At 37.6% G+C, this 18,830-nt stretch overlaps 1 protein-coding gene across 1 annotated transcript in view; it reads right to left on the bottom strand.

Moving 5' to 3' along the window:
• Window positions 1–8,109, bottom strand: part of LOC128700080 (COX assembly mitochondrial protein homolog) — a 20,996-nt gene extending 12,887 nt beyond the window's left edge. Inside the window, exons 1-2 of the mRNA XM_070098746.1 lie at window positions 7,965–8,109; window positions 6,824–6,928 (exon numbers count right to left, since the gene is read on the bottom strand). Coding sequence (XP_069954847.1) covers window positions 6,824–6,928; window positions 7,965–8,013 — 154 coding nt within the window. The 5' untranslated portion in view covers window positions 8,014–8,109. The remainder of the gene's footprint in view (window positions 1–6,823; window positions 6,929–7,964) is intronic.
• Window positions 8,110–18,830: the final 10,721 nt, after the last annotated feature.

Below are 18,830 nucleotides of genomic sequence, written 5' to 3'. Positions count from 1 at the left end.
AGGGTGTGTAGAAGAGAGAGAGACTACTTCCCGGTAAAAGTAGGTCTTAGACAGGGATGTGTAATGTCACCATGGTTGTTTAATATATTTATAGATGGGGTTGTAAAAGAAGTAACTGCTAGGGTGTTCGGGAGAGGGGTGGGATTAAATTATGGGGAATCAAATTCAAAATGGAAATTGACACAGTTACCTTTTGCTGATGATACTGTGCTTATGGGAGATTCTAAAGAAAAATTGCAAAGGTTAGTGGATGAGTTTGGGAATGTGTGTAAAGGTAGAAAGTTGAAAGTGAACATAGAAAAGAGTAGGGTGATGAGGGTATCAAATGATTTAGATAAAGAAAAATTGGATATCTTATATGGATGTGAAGCTTGGGTGGTAAATGTAGCAGTGAGGAGACGGTTGGAGGCAGTGGAGATGTCCTGTCTAAGGGCAATGTGTGGTGTAAATATTATGCAGAAAATTTGGAGTGTGGAAATTAGGAAAAGGTGTGGAGTTAATAAAAGTATTAGTCAGAGGGCAGAAGAGGGGTTGTTGAGGTGGTTTGGTCATTTAGAGAGAATGGATCAAAGTAGAATGACATGGAAAGCATATAAATATATAGGGGAAGGAAGGCGGGGTAGGGGTCATCCTCGAAAGGGTTGGAGAGAGGGGGTAAAGGAGGTTTTGTGGGCAAGGGGCTTGGATTTCCAGCATGCGTGCGTGAGCGTGTTAGATAGGAGTGAATGGAGACGAATGGTACTTGGGACCTGACGATCTGTTGGAGTGTGAGCAGGGTAATATTTAGTGAAGGGATTCAGGGAAACCGGTTATTTTCATATAGTCGGACTTGAGTCCTGGAAATGGGAAGTACAATGCCTGCACTTTAAAGGAGGGGTTTGGGATATTGGCAGTTTGGAGGGATATGTTGTGTATCTTTATACGTATATGCTTCTAAACTGTTGTATTCTGAGCGCCTCTGCAAAAACAGTGATAATGTGTGAGTGTGGTGAAAGCGTTGAATGATGATGAAAGTATTTTCTTTTTGGGGATTTTCTTTCTTTTTTTGGGTCACCCTGCCTCGGTGGGAGACGGCCGACTTGTTGAAAAAAAAATATATATATATATGTATACAGTGGACCCCCGGTTCGCGATGCTATCGGTATCCGATAAATCCGGTAACCGATGCATTATATCACAGAAAATTTGCCTCGCTTCCCGATACAAAACCCGGTGTGCGATGTGGTTTGTACGAGACGTGTCCATGTGTGGCCTGAACTGCCCCGTGTGTGCCAGTGTTTACAAGCCAGCCAGTGTGCGCGCATCTAAGGATACATTCGGTACATTCCATATTATCCATATTATCACTGTTTTTGGTGCCTGTTTTTGCAAAATAAGTCACCATAGGCCCCAAGAAAGCTCCCAGTGCCAACCCTTCGAGACCAAGGGTGCTAATGACTGTTGAAATGAAGAAAGAGATAATTGCAAAGTACGAAAGTGGAGTGCGTGTCGGAGCTGGTCAGGTTGTATAGTAAACCCCAATCAACCATCTCTACTATAGTGAGCAAGAAAACGGCAATCAAGGAAGCTGTTCTTGCAAAAGGTGCAACTGTGATTACGAAACAGCGACCGCAAGTGTTAGAAAATGTTGAGAGACTGTTATAAACTGTCATAAACACGCTAAGATAACAGGGATATCTTGCTACTCCTACTTACACTTTGGTCACACTTCACAGACACGCACATGCATATATATATATACATACATCTAGGTTTTTCTCCTTTTTCTAAATAGCTCTTGTTCTTTTTTATTTCTTCTATTGTCCATGGGGAAGTGGAAAAGAATCTTTCCTCCGTAAGCCATGCGTGTCGTATGAGGCGACTAAAATGCCGGGAGCAATGGGCTAGTAACCCCTTCTCCTGTATACAATTACTAAAAAAGAGAAGAAGAAAAACTTTATAAAACTGGGTTGCTTAAATGTGCGTGGATGTAGTGCGGATGACAAGAAACAGATGATTGCTGATGTTATGAATGAAAAGAAGTTGGATGTCCTGGCCCTAAGCGAAACAAAGCTGAAGGGGGTAGGAGAGTTTCAGTGGGGGGAAATAAATGGGATTAAATCTGGAGTATCTGAGAGAGTTAGAGCAAAGGAAGGGGTAGCAGTAATGTTAAATGATCAGTTATGGAAGGAGAAAAGAGAATATGAATGTGTAAATTCAAGAATTATGTGGATTAAAGTAAAGGTTGGATGCGAGAAGTGGGTCATAATAAGCGTGTATGCACCTGGAGAAGAGAGGAATGCAGAGGAGAGAGAGAGATTTTGGGAGATGTTAAGTGAATGTATAGGAGCCTTTGAACCAAGTGAGAGAGTAATTGTGGTAGGGGACTTGAATGCTAAAGTAGGAGAAACTTTTAGAGAGGGTGTGGTAGGTAAGTTTGGGGTGCCAGGTGTAAATGATAATGGGAGCCCTTTGATTGAACTTTGTATAGAAAGGGGTTTAGTTATAGGTAATACATATTTTAAGAAAAAGAGGATAAATAAGTATACACGATATGATGTAGGGAGAAATGACAGTAGTTTGTTGGATTATGTATTGGTAGATAAAAGACTGTTGAGTAGACTTCAGGATGTACATGTTTATAGAGGGGCCACAGATATATCAGATCACTTTCTAGTTGTAGCTACACTGAGAGTAAAAGGTAGATGGGATACAAGGAGAATAGAAGCATCAGGGAAGAGAGAGGTGAAGGTTTATAAACTAAAAGAGGAGGCAGTTAGGGTAAGATATAAACAGCTATTGGAGGATAGATGGGCTAATGAGAGCATAGGCAATGGGGTCGAAGAGGTATGGGGTAGGTTTAAAAATGTAGTGTTAGAGTGTTCAGCAGAAGTTTGTGGTTACAGGAAAGTGGGTGCAGGAGGGAAGAGGAGCGATTGGTGGAATGATGATGTAAAGAGAGTAGTAAGGGAGAAAAAGTTAGCATATGAGAAGTTTTTACAAAGTAGAAGTGATGCAAGGAGGGAAGAGTATATGGAGAAAAAGAGAGAAGTTAAGAGAGTGGTGAAGCAATGTAAAAAGAGAGCAAATGAGAGAGTGGGTGAGATGTTATCAACAAATTTTGTTGAAAATAAGAAAAAGTTTTGGAGTGAGATTAACAAGTTAAGAAAGCCTAGAGAACAAATGGATTTGTCAGTTAAAAATAGGAGAGGAGCGTTATTAAATGGAGAGTTAGAGGTATTGGGAAGATGGAAGGAATATTTTGAGGAATTGTTAAATGTTGATGAAGATAGGGAAGCTGTGATTTCGTGTATAGGGCAAGGAGGAATAACATCTTGTAGGAGTGAGGAAGAGCCAGTTGTGAGTGTGGGGGAAGTTCGTGAGGCAGTAGGTAAAATGAAAGGGGGTAAGGCAGCCGGGATTGATGGGATAAAGATAGAAATGTTAAAAGCAGGTGGGGATATAGTTTTGGAGTGGTTGGTGCAATTATTTAATAAATGTATGGAAGAGGGTAAGGTACCTAGGGATTGGCAGAGAGCATGCATAGTTCCTTTGTATAAAGGCAAAGGGGATAAAAGAGAGTGCAAAAATTATAGGGGGATAAGTCTGTTGAGTGTACCTGGTAAAGTGTATGGTAGAGTTATAATTGAAAGAATTAAGAGTAAGACGGAGAATAGGATAGCAGATGAACAAGGAGGCTTTAGGAAAGGTAGGGGGTGTGTGGACCAGGTGTTTACAGTGAAACATATAAGTGAACAGTATTTAGATAAGGCTAAAGAGGTCTTTGTGGCATTTATGGATTTGGAAAAGGCGTATGACAGGGTGGATAGGGGGGCAATGTGGCAGATGTTGCAAGTGTATGGTGTAGGAGGTAGGTTACTGAAAGCAGTGAAGAGTTTTTACGAGGATAGTGAGGCTCAAGTTAGAGTATGTAGGAAAGAGGGAAATTTTTTCCCAGTAAAAGTAGGCCTTAGACAAGGATGTGTGATGTCACCGTGGTTGTTTAATATATTTATAGATGGGGTTGTAAGAGAAGTAAATGCGAGGGTCTTGGCAAGAGGCGTGGAGTTAAAAGATAAAGAATCACACACAAAGTGGGAGTTGTCACAGCTGCTCTTTGCTGATGACACTGTGCTCTTGGGAGATTCTGAAGAGAAGTTGCAGAGATTGGTGGATGAATTTGGTAGGGTGTGCAAAAGAAGAAAATTAAAGGTGAATACAGGAAAGAGTAAGGTTATGAGGATAACAAAAAGATTAGGTGATGAAAGATTGAATATCAGATTGGAGGGAGAGAGTATGGAGGAGGTGAACGTATTCAGATATTTGGGAGTGGACGTGTCAGCGGATGGGTCTATGAAAGATGAGGTGAATCATAGAATTGATGAGGGAAAAAGAATGAGTGGTGCACTTAGGAGTCTGTGGAGACAAAGAACTTTGTCCTTGGAGGCAAAGAGGGGAATGTATGAGAGTATAGTTTTACCAACGCTCTTATATGGGTGTGAAGCGTGGGTGATGAATGTTGCAGCGAGGAGAAGGCTGGAGGCAGTGGAGATGTCATGTCTGAGGGCAATGTGTGGTGTGAATATAATGCAGAGAATTCGTAGTTTGGAAGTTAGGAGGAGGTGCGGGATTACCAAAACTGTTGTCCAGAGGGCTGAGGAAGGGTTGTTGAGGTGGTTCGGACATGTAGAGAGAATGGAGCGAAACAGAATGACTTCAAGAGTGTATCAGTCTGTAGTGGAAGGAAGGCGGGGTAGGGGTCGGCCTAGGAAGGGTTGGAGGGAGGGGGTAAAGGAGGTTTTGTGTGCGAGGGGCTTGGACTTCCAGCAGGCATGCGTGAGCGTGTTTGATAGGAGTGAATGGAGACAAATGGTTTTTAATACTTGACGTGCTGTTGGAGTGTGAGCAAAGTAACATTTATGAAGGGATTCAGGGAAACCGGCAGGCCGGACTTGAGTCCTGGAGATGGGAAGTACAGTGCCTGCACTCTGAAGGAGGGGTGTTAATGTTGCAGTTTAAAAACTGTAGTGTAAAGCACCCTTCTGGCAAGACAGTGATGGAGTGAATGATGGTGAAAGTTTTTCTTTTTCGGGCCACCCTGCCTTGGTGGGAATCGGCCGGTGTGATAATAAAAATAAAAAAAAATGAAAAACAGATAGCAGGAGATAGCATCTCTCAAGCAATCATTTGTGAAAACGCTAGGCAGTTGCATGACAATTTGGTAAAAAAATTGCCTGCAACTATTGGCGATGTGAGTGAATTTAAGGCCAGCAAAGGTTGCTTTGAAAGATTTAAGAATCGTAGTGACATACATAGTGTGATTAGGCATGGTGAGGCTGCCAGTTATGTTGTGCGACAGAAGTCCAGTGACTCAAGCTGGTCCTAGTGGCATTAAAAGAAGAAGGGAAGTAACCCCGGAAAAGGACTTGCTACCTCAAATCCTAATGGAAGGGGATTCCTCTTCTAAATGTTAACACCATCCACACTCTCCCCTCCTCCCATCCCATCAATCATCACCAGATCTTCATTAAAGGTAAATGTCAATTATTCTTTCGTTATTTATTGTTATTGTTGTTATTGTAATTACTATTCTATTGCGTTAAACTTAATATTTCATGTGGTAAAAGTTTTTTTTTCATACTTTTGGGTGTCTTGCACAGATTAATTTGATTTCCATTATTTCTTATGGGGAAAATTGATTCGCTTTCCGATATTTTTGGTTTACGATGAGCTCTCAGGAACGGATTAGTATCGTGAACCGGGGTCCACTGTATATATATATATATATATATATATATATATATATATATATATATATATATATATATATATATATATATATATATATATATATATATATATCCAAACAGGCCCTGGGAAAGGCCAAAATTCTAAAATTATTACCGAAACATCTGAACAGCCATTCAGATATGGCAGAAGGCTGAATTAAACTTTGCATGCACTTTAGTGTACCAGTTGGCAACTAGGAGCCATGCTCTTCGCCTTCCTTTTAGCATTATTACAGCTGTGTTTCGTCCTAGCTACAGTGTGTATGGCACCAAAGAGGGCCAGGAATGTGCTTACTCTAGACAAAAAAAAAAAAGAGGGAAATACTGTTACACATGGAAGCAGGTTGTCCAAGGCTGAGGAAAAAAATCTACAGAAGATGACATGCAGGACTGGTTAGTGTGTGATGAAGATGACCCTTTTGTGCAATCTCTGACTAATGAAGAGACTGCAGATTCAGTGCTGCACCCGGAACATTCTGAAAGTGACGACAACAATGACCATGACCCAATGCCTCCAAGACCAAAAACTTCAGCAGCAAGAGCAGCTGTCAAAACACTTTTGGAGTATTTGGAGCATCCACTGTCCACAGCCCATTTGAAAAGTTATGGTCCTGTGGTCTGTGAAATCCAGGCGGCTGTTATTAGAGCCCAGTGTCTGATCCCACTGCCAGATGACGTTGGACTCATTTTTTTAAACCTACACTGCCGTCGCCGATGGCAATATGACGGGGTTAGGATGGCGATATGATGGTATGGATGCACATTTTTTTTCTCCCTCATGTACTCGGAAACTCTGTGTTTCTGAACTGGTCTCAGCCCATATAGTTCGGATATGAGAGGTATCACTGTACATATATGTACATATAAATATATATATATATATATATATATATATATATATATATATATATATATATATATATATATATATATATATATATATATATATATATATATATATATATATATATATATATATATATATAAAGTTAGTTTCTGTTTACATGAGGTGTGATTGTGTGTGCATGACACTTGTAGAAAAATATAATCCTTACCTTCAACTTCCGTTGCACATTTCTCACTTCGTGCAATATCACGCATTTTTTTTGGTATGCAAACTTCAATTTCAACTTTCCGTAATGACTTATCATCAGGATCACCTGTTGAAATACAGTTTGCTTCATTACAATTTACTGAGGTAGCTACTAATATAAATATCAGAGCAAAAAAACTAAAAAAAAAAATTAGTTATGATGAGAGACTGAAAACACTAAAGGTGCCTATGCTGGATGATAGGTCACAAAACTAAGAAACAATATAAAAGAACAGATATAAATTTTTAGACTTTCACCAGGGCCATTGATATAAATTAAGCCAAATGAAATCTGGGAAATTTTCTTTACAAATACAATAGTGGTGGAAGAATTACTTTTTGGATTATCCTAGGTAATTTACACTATGTATGATAATTATACTCATGTGTACCTGTGCCTAAATAAACTTACTTATTTACAACCATTAGATACTTGTAAAAAAAAAAAAAAGATATGAACATTTTTAATGAACTTGGGACATCATGAAAATAGCTCAGCTCCTGTAGTTACAAGTAGGTAACTGTAGTTTTTGAAACTATTGCATATCTAACTGAAGTAGCTAAGCTGCAGTTCATGGCCCTACTACATACCGAGTTCAAGGAGTTGAGCTACAGTTCATGGACTACCACATGCCTAGATGATGATGGGGCTGGGGGGGAGGAGTGACCCCAGGAATTGTCTACAGATAATGTCTAAGTAGCCTTAGGTAATTGAACTACAATTCCTGGACCCATTATTATTATAATATTAAAACAAGTACTAAATTGTATGGGTCATACAGGTTATATTATACAGCTCTGTTCATAGAAACAAGTCACTTGGATTTTTGGGGGGTTATCCTAGGTAATTTGGACGTTACTGTGTATGATAATTGTATTCATATGTACCTGTACCTAAATAAACTTACTTATCCGACTTTCTGAGAAAATTATAACTACCCCAACAATCTTTTTACAAAAAAAAAAAAAAAATACAAAATATCGTTTGTACAGTTTACGTATATCTACATTCGAAATAAATATATTCACTACTTAATCTCCTTCTTAAGTTTGTACAGGCCACTGACAGCATTCAACTTATATTATTAATTAACGCAACTCGCCTAAACCATGGGGTCCTCTATTTCGAAAATGCTTTTTCTCCTCTTCCATTGTTGTTGTTATTGTTGTTAAGGGTCATTACTGCCTGAGCTGTATCCATGTCTTCCTTCTAGAGTCCAGCCTGATATATTACTAAGTTTATTCTGGTACAGGTACACATAAATACAGTTATATAATTATAATACATAGCAGCATATGTATATTACATTGGATAGCCCAGAAAAGTCACTGACTTACATGTATTTATTATTATTATTATTATTATTATTATTATTATTATTATTATTATTATTATTATTATTATTATTATTATTATTATTGTGGAAAATACTGTATATATTTTCCAGAAATTCAGTATTTATGTGTAAATAGATGGCCATACTGTATTTAATAATATTTATGTCATAGAAAACGGAAAGCCTGCGTCTGGGCAGACGAGACTCGCCATCTTGGTTTTTGAATTTTGTACAAACGTTGGTGTAATGGGAAGAATTTTTCGTGCTCTAGAGGTTAAAATTGTGTTGACACCTCTCAAATAGGAGGCGAAATTGGTGGATGTGCATTCCTGCATAACTTGAGATATCAGACGACTGGACAAGACAGCTCCAGGAACCTCAGATAAGCTCTCTAGATTTGTGTATAATTCTGGCCAGCATTATTTTCATAGATTTAGTTAGAGTGAGGTTTTCTGAGTATGATATACATTAATCTCCAGTCAAATTGGTGAGTGATATTAAAATATATTTTCCTTCTGTTATGTAATTGTGCATATATATAACCATTTATTATTTTTAATATACAGTCCACAAATTTATATATTTACCAGTATTCCTGGTGTATGTATATTTCATTTAATTAATAGATCCAGAGCAACTTGTGGTTATGACAGTGGTAGGTATCGAAGGGGGACATTTTTTGCGACCTAGGTGTCCCAGATTCCCACTTGTCTATGTAACATTGATAAATAATAATTATCTTTATCATTTACTGTTATGTACATAATTAGTTACATTCAGATAAATGCAATTTTCCACATTTAATTTGCCCGTTGGTCCTTCTTGAATCGGAGGTAATCAGTGAAGTCATTAATTAGATAATTACTTAATAATTATATGTGAAATGACAGAAGGAGGTGGATGTTAAGTTCACAAATTTATTTAATGTGTAGTGGATTATAATAATTACAATATTAATTTTGATAAGGTAAGTCAAGTGTGGCTAAAGATTATATTAATGTGTATAAGTGTATGTGTAATTGATAAGCCAAGTATAGCTAATTATATTAATGTGTATATTAATTTTGCAAAGCCAAAGTGGCTAGGATTTATATTAATGTATTTGTATAATGTTAATTATGATAAGCCAATTCTGGCCAAGATTTATATCAATGTATGTGTAATTGATAAGCCAAGTGTAACTAATTATATTAATGTGTATATTAATTTTGCTATGCCAAATTCTGGCAAGGATTTATTAATTTGTGTAATATTAATTTTGATGAGCCAAGTTTGTATTAAGTAAGTAAGTAAGTAAGTAAGTAAGTTTATTCAGGTAAACACAAATACAGTTACATAGAATTATCATACATAGCAGCATATGTGTAGGGAACCTAGGATAACCCAAAAAAGTCAGACAGAGTGACTTATTTCCATTGGGGTCATCTTTTAGGAACTTAGACATAAAAATAATAAGGGACCCAGAATACTACCTTGGGGAACTCCACATGTTATCGGCAGGGGTTCTGGGATGTTATCAGGGCCTGTGCTCTTAGTTGGGTTTAACCTGCTTAGTTCTTTTTGAATAAAGTCATGAGATACACTTACTAGTTGACAACTGTTTGGGGTTACCCCTTTATTGGTATAGTATGTTTGAAACTTATCAGAGTCTGTGTTAAAGGTATTTGATGCAGCTGGTAGTTTACTTACTAGTGTTGATGCAACAGATGTGTAGTAGGAATTAAAGCAATTTGCCACCTTAGATGTTTCGTGTACATTTAAAATTTATATAATTTTCTTGCACATGTAATTGCTGAGCTCAAGTAGCTGGGATTTATTGAAAGGTAAGTTGTATTATTTACCTTTATAAAGTGCATAATTTAGTACATAATCAGTGTTATTAAGTTGAATTTAATACATTGCATCATGGCTGAAAAATGAGGAAATTAATATAGAAGACAAACATATGGAATATAGAGTAAAGAAAGCATCAATACAGGCTAGAAAAGTTCATGTAACCAAGGCATATAATAAGTGCTTTGAATTAATGAATCAAGAAACTGTGAATACTGATGATTTAAAATTGTATTTAGATGCTTTAGGTAATAGATATGATTCATACAAATTATATTACAACAAATATGAAGGAGATTTATTAGTAAACTGTGTAGATGAGACTGAAATAGATCTCATGATTAATCAGTATTATGAATTAGAGGAAAAAGTTCTTTCTTGTAAAAGTCAGGCCTTGAATAAATTAAAATGTGTAAACCAGGCAGTTGGTCAGTCTGCTCCAACAAATAATATGTCTGCCAAAACTCCCAGAATTGTGTTTGCCTGTGTTTAATCCTGGAGAAAATTGGGAGGAATTTTGGTAAATTTTTAAAGCAGCTGTGAATGATAGGAGTGATCTAGCCTGTGTAACTAAATTATTTTACCTCAAAGGACAGGTAAGAGGAGATGCTCACATACTCATACAAGCCTTTCCCAATGTAAATGACTCTTACAAGGAAGCAGTTGACTTGTTGAAAGTCACTTATGGTAATATAGAACAAAGTAGGTTGGATCTAGTGAATATTATTGTTAATTTAAAATCTCCAGATCACACTTACAAAGGTTTACAACAGTTTAGAGTTAAACTGGAGAGCACTCTCAAAACTTTAAGTAATAAATATAATCTGAAGGAATCAGACTGGTTATTGAGTGCCATGGTACAGAATAAATTAAGCTGTAAAACACTTGAATGGCTCTTGAATAAATATCACAAGGGTTATTTTGGTCTGGAGGAAATAAGACTGTGTTTAGTGAACCACTAATCGGTCTGAGGATCGACGACCCAAATGATTTCTTTATGAATGAGCCTCAAAACTCCATAAATGTATGCCAGATTTCCGACATTACCCTAACTCCGATAGATTTCGAAAAAGCCATTGACAACATGCCTATGCACTCAGCCCCGGGCCCAGACTCATGGAACTCTGTTTTCATTAAGAACTGCAAGAAACCCCTCTCGCGTGCCCTAAGTACACTATGGAGGAGGAGCTTGGACATGGGTGAAATTCCACAGTCACTTAAAACAACGGATATAGCCCCACTCCATAAAGGTAGCAGCAAAGCATTAGCTAAGAACTATAGACCAATAGCTCTGACGTCCCACATCATAAAAATCTTTGAAAGAGTGCTAAGAAGCAGGATTGCAAATCACCTGGATTCCCAAAATCTGCACAATCCAGGGCAACATGGGTTCAGGGCAGGTCGCTCCTGCCTCTCACAACTACTGGATCACTATGACATGGCCTTGGATGCACTGGAAGAAAATCAGAATGCAGATGTAATATACACAGACTTTGCAAAAGCATTTGACAAATGCAATCATGGCGTAATAGCCCATAAAATACGTGCTAAAGGAATAACTGGGAAAGTGGGGAGATGGATCTTCAACTTCCTAACAAATCGAACACAAAGAGTAGTGGTCAACAGAGTTAAATCGGAGGCTGCCATAGTGAAGAGCTCTGTTCCACAAGGCACAGTACTCGCCCCCATCTTATTCCTTATCCTCATATCAGACATAAACAGAGATATACACCACAGCACCGTATCATCCTTTGCGGATGATACTAGGATCTGCATGAGGCTGTCATCTGCTGAGGATGCGGTTAACCTCCAAGAAGATATAAACAAAGTTTTCCAGTGGGCAACGGTAAACAATATGATGTTCAGTGAGGACAAATTCCAACTACTCCGTTATGGAAAACTGGAGGAGATAATAACTAGAACAGAGTATACTACTGACTCCGGCCATACAATAGAGCGGAAAAATAATGTAAGGGACCTGGGAGTAGTAATGTCTGAGGATCTCACTTTCAAGGATCACAACAGTGCCACGATCGCACGTGCAAAGAAAATGATAGAATGGATAATGAGAACTTTCAAAACGAGAGATGCCAAGCCCATGATGATCCTTTTCAAATCACGTGTTCTCTCTAGGCTGGAATACTGCTGTACATTAACATCTCCATTCAAAGCAGGTGAAATTGCAGATCTAGAGAGTATACAGAGATCCTTTACTGCACGTATAAGTTCTGTCAAGCACCTTAACTACTGGGAACGCTTGGAAGCACTTGACTTGTACTCGTTGGAACGCAGGAGGGAGAGATATATCATAATCTACACTTGGAAAATCTTGGAAGGAATGGTCCCAAATCTGCACACAGAAATCACTCCCTACGAAAGTAAAAGACTGGGCAGGCGATGCAAAATGCCCCCAATAAAAAGTAGGGGCGCCATTGGTACACTAAGAGAAAACACCATAAGTGTCCGGGGCCCAAAACTGTTCAACAGCCTCCCATCAAGCATTAGGGGAATTGCCAATAAACCCCTGGCTGCCTTCAAGAGAGAGCTGGACAGATACCTAAAGTCAGTGCCGGATCAGCCGGGCTGTGGCTCGTACGTTGGACTGCGTGCGGCCAGCAGTAACAGCCTAGTTGATCAGGCCCTGATCCATCGGGAGGCTTGGTCATGGACCGGGCCGCGGGGGCGTTGATCCCCGGAATAACCTCCAGGTAACCTCCAGGTAGGTCTACAAGAATTAATTGTGCAGTTGCAGACCAGCCAACCAACTCATTTTAAAGATGCAACACATAATAACTCTGAGGTATCTGTCAAGTTTCACAAAGGGAAAAATTATCCCAATGTTAATAATCAAAATTCATTTCCTAAAAAGAGTTGCATAGGTGCATATCAAGTAGCAGGAATCAGAAATAATGATTCTCCACAAGGTAAGAAGAATAAGTACCCTCCTAAGAGTAGCACAGTTAATAGGAAACCAGTCAAAGAAAAGAGAGATTGTCTTTTCTGCAAGGGTACTCATTTTTCTAAGAATTGCAATGCATACAATTCATGGAATGATAAAGTTGAAAGATTGGAGGAACTTGACAGATGTATCAGGTGTTTGGGTAATCACAATGTAAAGGATTGTTATGCCAAATTAAAGGAAGACACCATATAATCATGTGTAAGAGTCTATGTGTTAATGTTGATAATAATGATAATGTTGACAATCCTAACACAACAGTAGCTAATGTAAAAATTGCTGCTAATGTTAATAATGATGGTTTTGCTGAAGTAGCCTTACCTGTGTTACAGGTAAAAATTGATGATAAAAGGCATAAATCAAAAAATGTAAATGCATTATTGGACCAGGGATCCCAGCGTACTTTCATAAAACGTAAATGTCTTGATGGTATGAAAGTACAGATGGGAGATCCCACAACTTTAAAAGGTCTCAACTGTATGACACTGTTTATGTAACTGTCAGGTTGGGCAATGAGAAAAAATGTGTTAATGCAGTAATTGTAGATAGACTTCCAGAGAAAATATCTACAGTAGGACTTAGTAAAGCTACAGAAAGACTTTCACATAATGTAAATTTAGCACCTTCTGGGGTAAGTGATGATTCTGTAGGCCCAAGAAATATTTTGATAGGTAGTGATTATTATGCCTCCTTTGTAAAGGGTATGGTAAAGAAATGTGGTGTCACCCTTTTGAAGACTGCAGTAGGACATGTAATGTATGGTAGGATTCCTCATAATAATAATTCATGACTAGAGGAAACTACTGTGTGTCTTACTCATGAAATCGTACCCCAGTATAATTCTTCCATAGAGGATGGTGTTGAGCCAGTGCATAAATTGTGGGAATTAGACAGCATTGGAATAAATGTAAATGAAGAAAGTCCAGACGATTCTTTTACTCAGGAGCAATACCTGAGAGATGTAAAATTTGAATCTGGACAATACTGGGTGCGACTTCCGTGGAGACAGAACCATCCAGAATTGCCCACTAATTACAGAATGGCATATGGACAATTAAAGGCTCAGCTCCACGAACTGAGTAAGACACCAGAATTGTTAACTGCCTATAATGATATAATTGCTGAGCAGTTAATTAATAAATTTATAGAAGAGGTACCTCCTGAGCAAGCCAAAATTTATGGTCACTATTTGCCACATCACGGAGTGAAGAAGGATTCTAAGACCACTCCTTTGAGGATTGTGTTTAATTGTAGTGCCAGGAGTAACAAAAATGTACCTAGTTTAAATGACTGATGACAGGTCTGTCGTTGACGGAAAAATTAGGAGATATCTTATTAAATTTCAGGGTAAAGAATTATGCCTTTACGGCTGACATAAGTAAAGCTTTCCTAAGAGTGGGTTTACAAGAGGCTGACCGGGATTGTACCTGCTTCTTATGGCCTGAGAATCCTATTGACCCACTTAGCCCTCTGAAAACCTTTCGCTTTAGGAGCGTATTATTTGGTGCTACATACAGTCCGTTCCTACTTCAAGCGACGATAAATGCACACCTTAAATGTACGGGAAGTCCTTTGAGTAAAGTAATGAGCAAACAATTTTATGTGGACAATTTCCTGGGTGTGACGTCAACTGAAGAGGAACTGTTAATGACTTATGGAGAGGCTAATAAAATAATGCAAAGTGCAAATATGCCCCTGAGAGAATGGAATAGTAATTCGTCCAAATTGAAGGACAAAATAAGTAAAGATTACCCTGGAGATGAAGTGCAAAAATGTAGTAATGTATTGGGTTTAACTTGGGATACTGAGAGAGATTTGTTAATGTTAAAACCTAATAATTACAGTATGCCCAATAAATTAACTAAGAGAGTTTTGCTTGCTGAAGTTTCCAAATGTTTTGATCCACTAGGTTTAGTGTCACCCCTTACTATAAGAGGGAAATTATTAATCCAGGAAGCATGGAAACTTAAATGTGCTTGGGATGAAATTCTACCTGAGGAATTCATTAACAGGTGGGATGAATTAATTGGTGATTATGAAAAAATTCCAATGTTGGAGCTCCCATGCCAGGTGGCCAATCCAAATGGGAAAAATGTACTCCACATTTTTTGTGATGCTTCAAAATTGGCATATGGAGCAGTTGCTTATCTTCAATGTAATAGTGTTATTTCTCTTGTTATATCTAAGGCTAAAGTGTCTCCAATTAAATCATGTACCTTACCTCAGTTGGAATTAACAGCCATTTATGTAGGTGTCAAATTAGCTAATTATATAAGAAATAAGTTGCAGGAGATAAATATTAGCGACACTGTAATTTGGTCTGATAATGAGGTATCCTTACAATGGATTCGTAATGGAAACAGTAAAATTGTGTATGTTTTAAACAGAGTCGCTGAAATTAATCAGATGCAAGAGAAGTATAATAGTTTGGGTCAGCATATGTTAACCTTTAATCATATACCTGGTGAGGAGAATCCAGCTGATTTCTTGTCTCGAGGTTTACCTCATGCTAAATTTGTAAATGCTGTATCATGGTTTAAAGGACCGAGTTGGTTGGTAAATTAAGCTAATTGGCCTGTACAAAAGGCGTATATTGCTCCTGTTGAAATTGCTGTGACCACCGCTCCAATAGTTTGTCCTCCCTTAGCCATTGATATAAATAGATATTCTTCTTTACCCAAACTAATCAATGTAACTAAGTTGGTGTTTAAATTTCTAAACAAGATGAATATATCATATAAGTTTTCACATCCTCATGAATATTGGATAAAGAGGGTACAGGAGGAAATCTATGGAAATGAGATTAAATTGATGATGGAAAGAAAAATTGTGAAAGGTTCCATAATAGAGAAATTGTGGCTGTATTTAGAGAACAGTGTAATTAGGTGCAGAGGTAGGTTACAAAATGCTGAATTGGGTGATTATGCTAAACACCCTATCTTACTGCCCAAAACTCATCATCTAACAAATTTAATTGTTCTAAATACCCATAAAATTGTAATGCATGGTGGGGTACAAGATACCTTAAATTGTATTAGGGAAACTTTCTGGATTCCACAAGGACGGCAAAGTGTAAAAAGGGTGATTAAATCTTGTGTAATATGTCGCCGTGTGGATGCCAGATCCTATATGTACCCAGGTCCTCCACCATTGCCAAATGAGCAATTTGAGTCGTTTAGCAACGAAATCCGCCCGGCCGCAGTGTGGAAAATACTGTATATATTTTCCAGAAATTCAGTATTTATATGTAAATAGATGGCCATACTGTATTTAATAATATTTATGTCATAGAAAACGGAAAGCCTGCATCTGGGCAGACGAGACTCGCCATGTTGGTTTTTGAATTTTGTACAAATGTTGGTGTAATGGGAAGAATTTTTCGTGCTCTAGAGGTTAAAATTGTGTTGACACCTCTCAAATAGGAGGCGAAATTGGTGGATGTGCATTCCTGCATAACTTGAGATATCAGACGACTGGACAAGACAGCTCCAGGAACCTCAGATAAGCTCTCTAGATTTGTGTATAATTCTGGCCAGCATTATTTTCATAGATTTAGTTAGAGTGAGGTTTTCTGAGTATGATATACATTAATCTCCAGTCAAATTGGTGAGTGATATTAAAATATATTTTCCTTCTGTTATGTAATTGTGTATATATATAATCATTTATTATTTTTTAAATACAGTCCACAAATTTATATATTTACCAGTATTCCTGGTGTATGTATATTTCATTTAATTAATAGATCTAGAGCAACTTGTGGTTATGACAGTGGTAGGTATCGAAGGGGGACATTTTTTGCGACCTAGGTATCCCAAATTCCTACTTGTCTATGTAACATCGATAAATAATAATTATCTTTGTTATCATTTACTGTTATGTACATAATTAGTTACATTCAGATAAATGCAATTTTCCACAATTATTATTATTAATGCTTCAAAATTGTAATGTTCAAATTTCATCGTTTTAAATATTCAAATGCACTTCGGATTGTAAATTGTTTAAATTGTTCTATTGTAATACTGTAATTTTTATAAAATAATTGTAATACTGTATTTTTTTATAAAAAAAATTCAAAGCTGTAATTATTCACTACTAAACTTCTCTACTAGACCTATTAAAGCCATATAGGATTATTTATTAATACTCAAATCTCTGTACTCACTGTAACTCACCTAATGACCATTTAATCTGTTATAGCCTAATTAATCTTAAGTTAATTTTAAGTTTGCCCGAAATGCTGTGCATACAAGGGACTTTTGGTATGTACACTCAACTATTATACTCCTTGATACAACTATGTATCATGTCAAAGTAAAATTATTATTATTATTATTATTATTATTATTATTATTATTATTATTATTATTATTATTAATTATTAATTATTATTATTACCGTAGGGAGCGTTACACCCGTAGGGATTATACAGCGCCTGTGGAGGGGGGATGGAAGGAATTCAGGCTCAGGTCAGGGAACTGGATCCTAGATCCAATTCTTTAGATCAAGAGCCCCTCACCAGCATCAAGGAACCCTCTTTGAGGGACGGTTCTAAATGTTATGGTGATACCCACAAACCGTTGAAAAAAAGGACTCTTGTGTACAGTTTAGGACATTTAATAAAGGAAACGCTTCGCCGCAAGTGATTTCTTCATTGTGGTGGCGACAGAATTTCTTTTTCGGGGGAAGGGTAAAAAAAAAAGGGGGGGGGGGGGAGGGCTAGGAAGCTTGTTTTGATAAATGTCCTGAACTGTACACAAGTACAAGTGTTCTTTTTTTATATATCACATCAAGAATAATGACAGATTACCCCAACCGTCGTATATTTTCCTCTGTTGCCAGCGGTTTTAGCTGGTGCCCAATTAAAACTTTGGCACCAGAGGCATTAATGAGCTTACCTAAATAGAATTACAAAGGTTTCATGTTATATGCATAAAATGCTAATATATAGTGACAATATGATGATAATGACAATGCGTTTTATGAATTTCATTATGATAATTTTCGGTTTAATAAGACACGTGAGCAAATACAATGACTTTTTGCTCACACGTGTTTTTAAACCACTTGTAAGATCCATTACTATGGCTTACACCAGATGACTTTTTAACAGCCAGGGATTTTGAGAATGAAAACTTTGACCCATGCATGTCAGAATTGATAGGGAACATTGTAGTAAAGAAAGCGAATGCCAGACTGAAGTTCCTGTATAGACAAGCACAGTGTCTACCTACTGAGGCTCGCAGGACCCTATGTCTAGCCCTTATACAATGCCACATGGATTACGCTTGCTCTTCATGGTACTCTGCCTTGACAAAAAAAAACTGAAAGATAGACTGCAAATCACCCAGAACAAAATCGTAAGATTCATCCTGGGGCTGGGACCAAGAGAACATGTAGGCCAGGATGAATTACAGCAGTTGGATATGCTGAATGTTGAAGACAGAGTAAAACAACTGAAGCTAAATCATGTTTATAAAATTGCTCACAAACAGTGTCCAGAATATCTTGCTGTCAATTTTGTCAAGGTTGGGAACCAAAGCAATCATAGTACCAGGGGAGAGAGAGCACAACTTTGTAGTACCCACAGTCATTGGACAGGCTTCAAACACCTTTAATTGTACAGCAATAAAGGAATGGAACAGACTGCCCGCACAAGTCAAAGCCAGTCATAGCATGAACCAGTTCAAGAAGAGTGCCAAAAGGTGTCTGATGAATGTAGCTACAGAAAGGGAGGGGAATGATTTTCTATTTTTTAGCTAACATACGTGTAAATTTTACCTTATTCCTAGTAATGACCCTCGTATTGTAGATAGTCTTAATGACCCTCGTATTGT

This window comes from Cherax quadricarinatus, chromosome 64 (assembly GCF_038502225.1).
Source record: "Cherax quadricarinatus isolate ZL_2023a chromosome 64, ASM3850222v1, whole genome shotgun sequence".
Lineage (NCBI taxonomy): Eukaryota > Metazoa > Arthropoda > Malacostraca > Decapoda > Parastacidae > Cherax > Cherax quadricarinatus.
The sequence above is the reverse complement of the archived record's forward strand: the minus strand, read 5'-3'. Positions and strand labels throughout refer to the sequence as shown.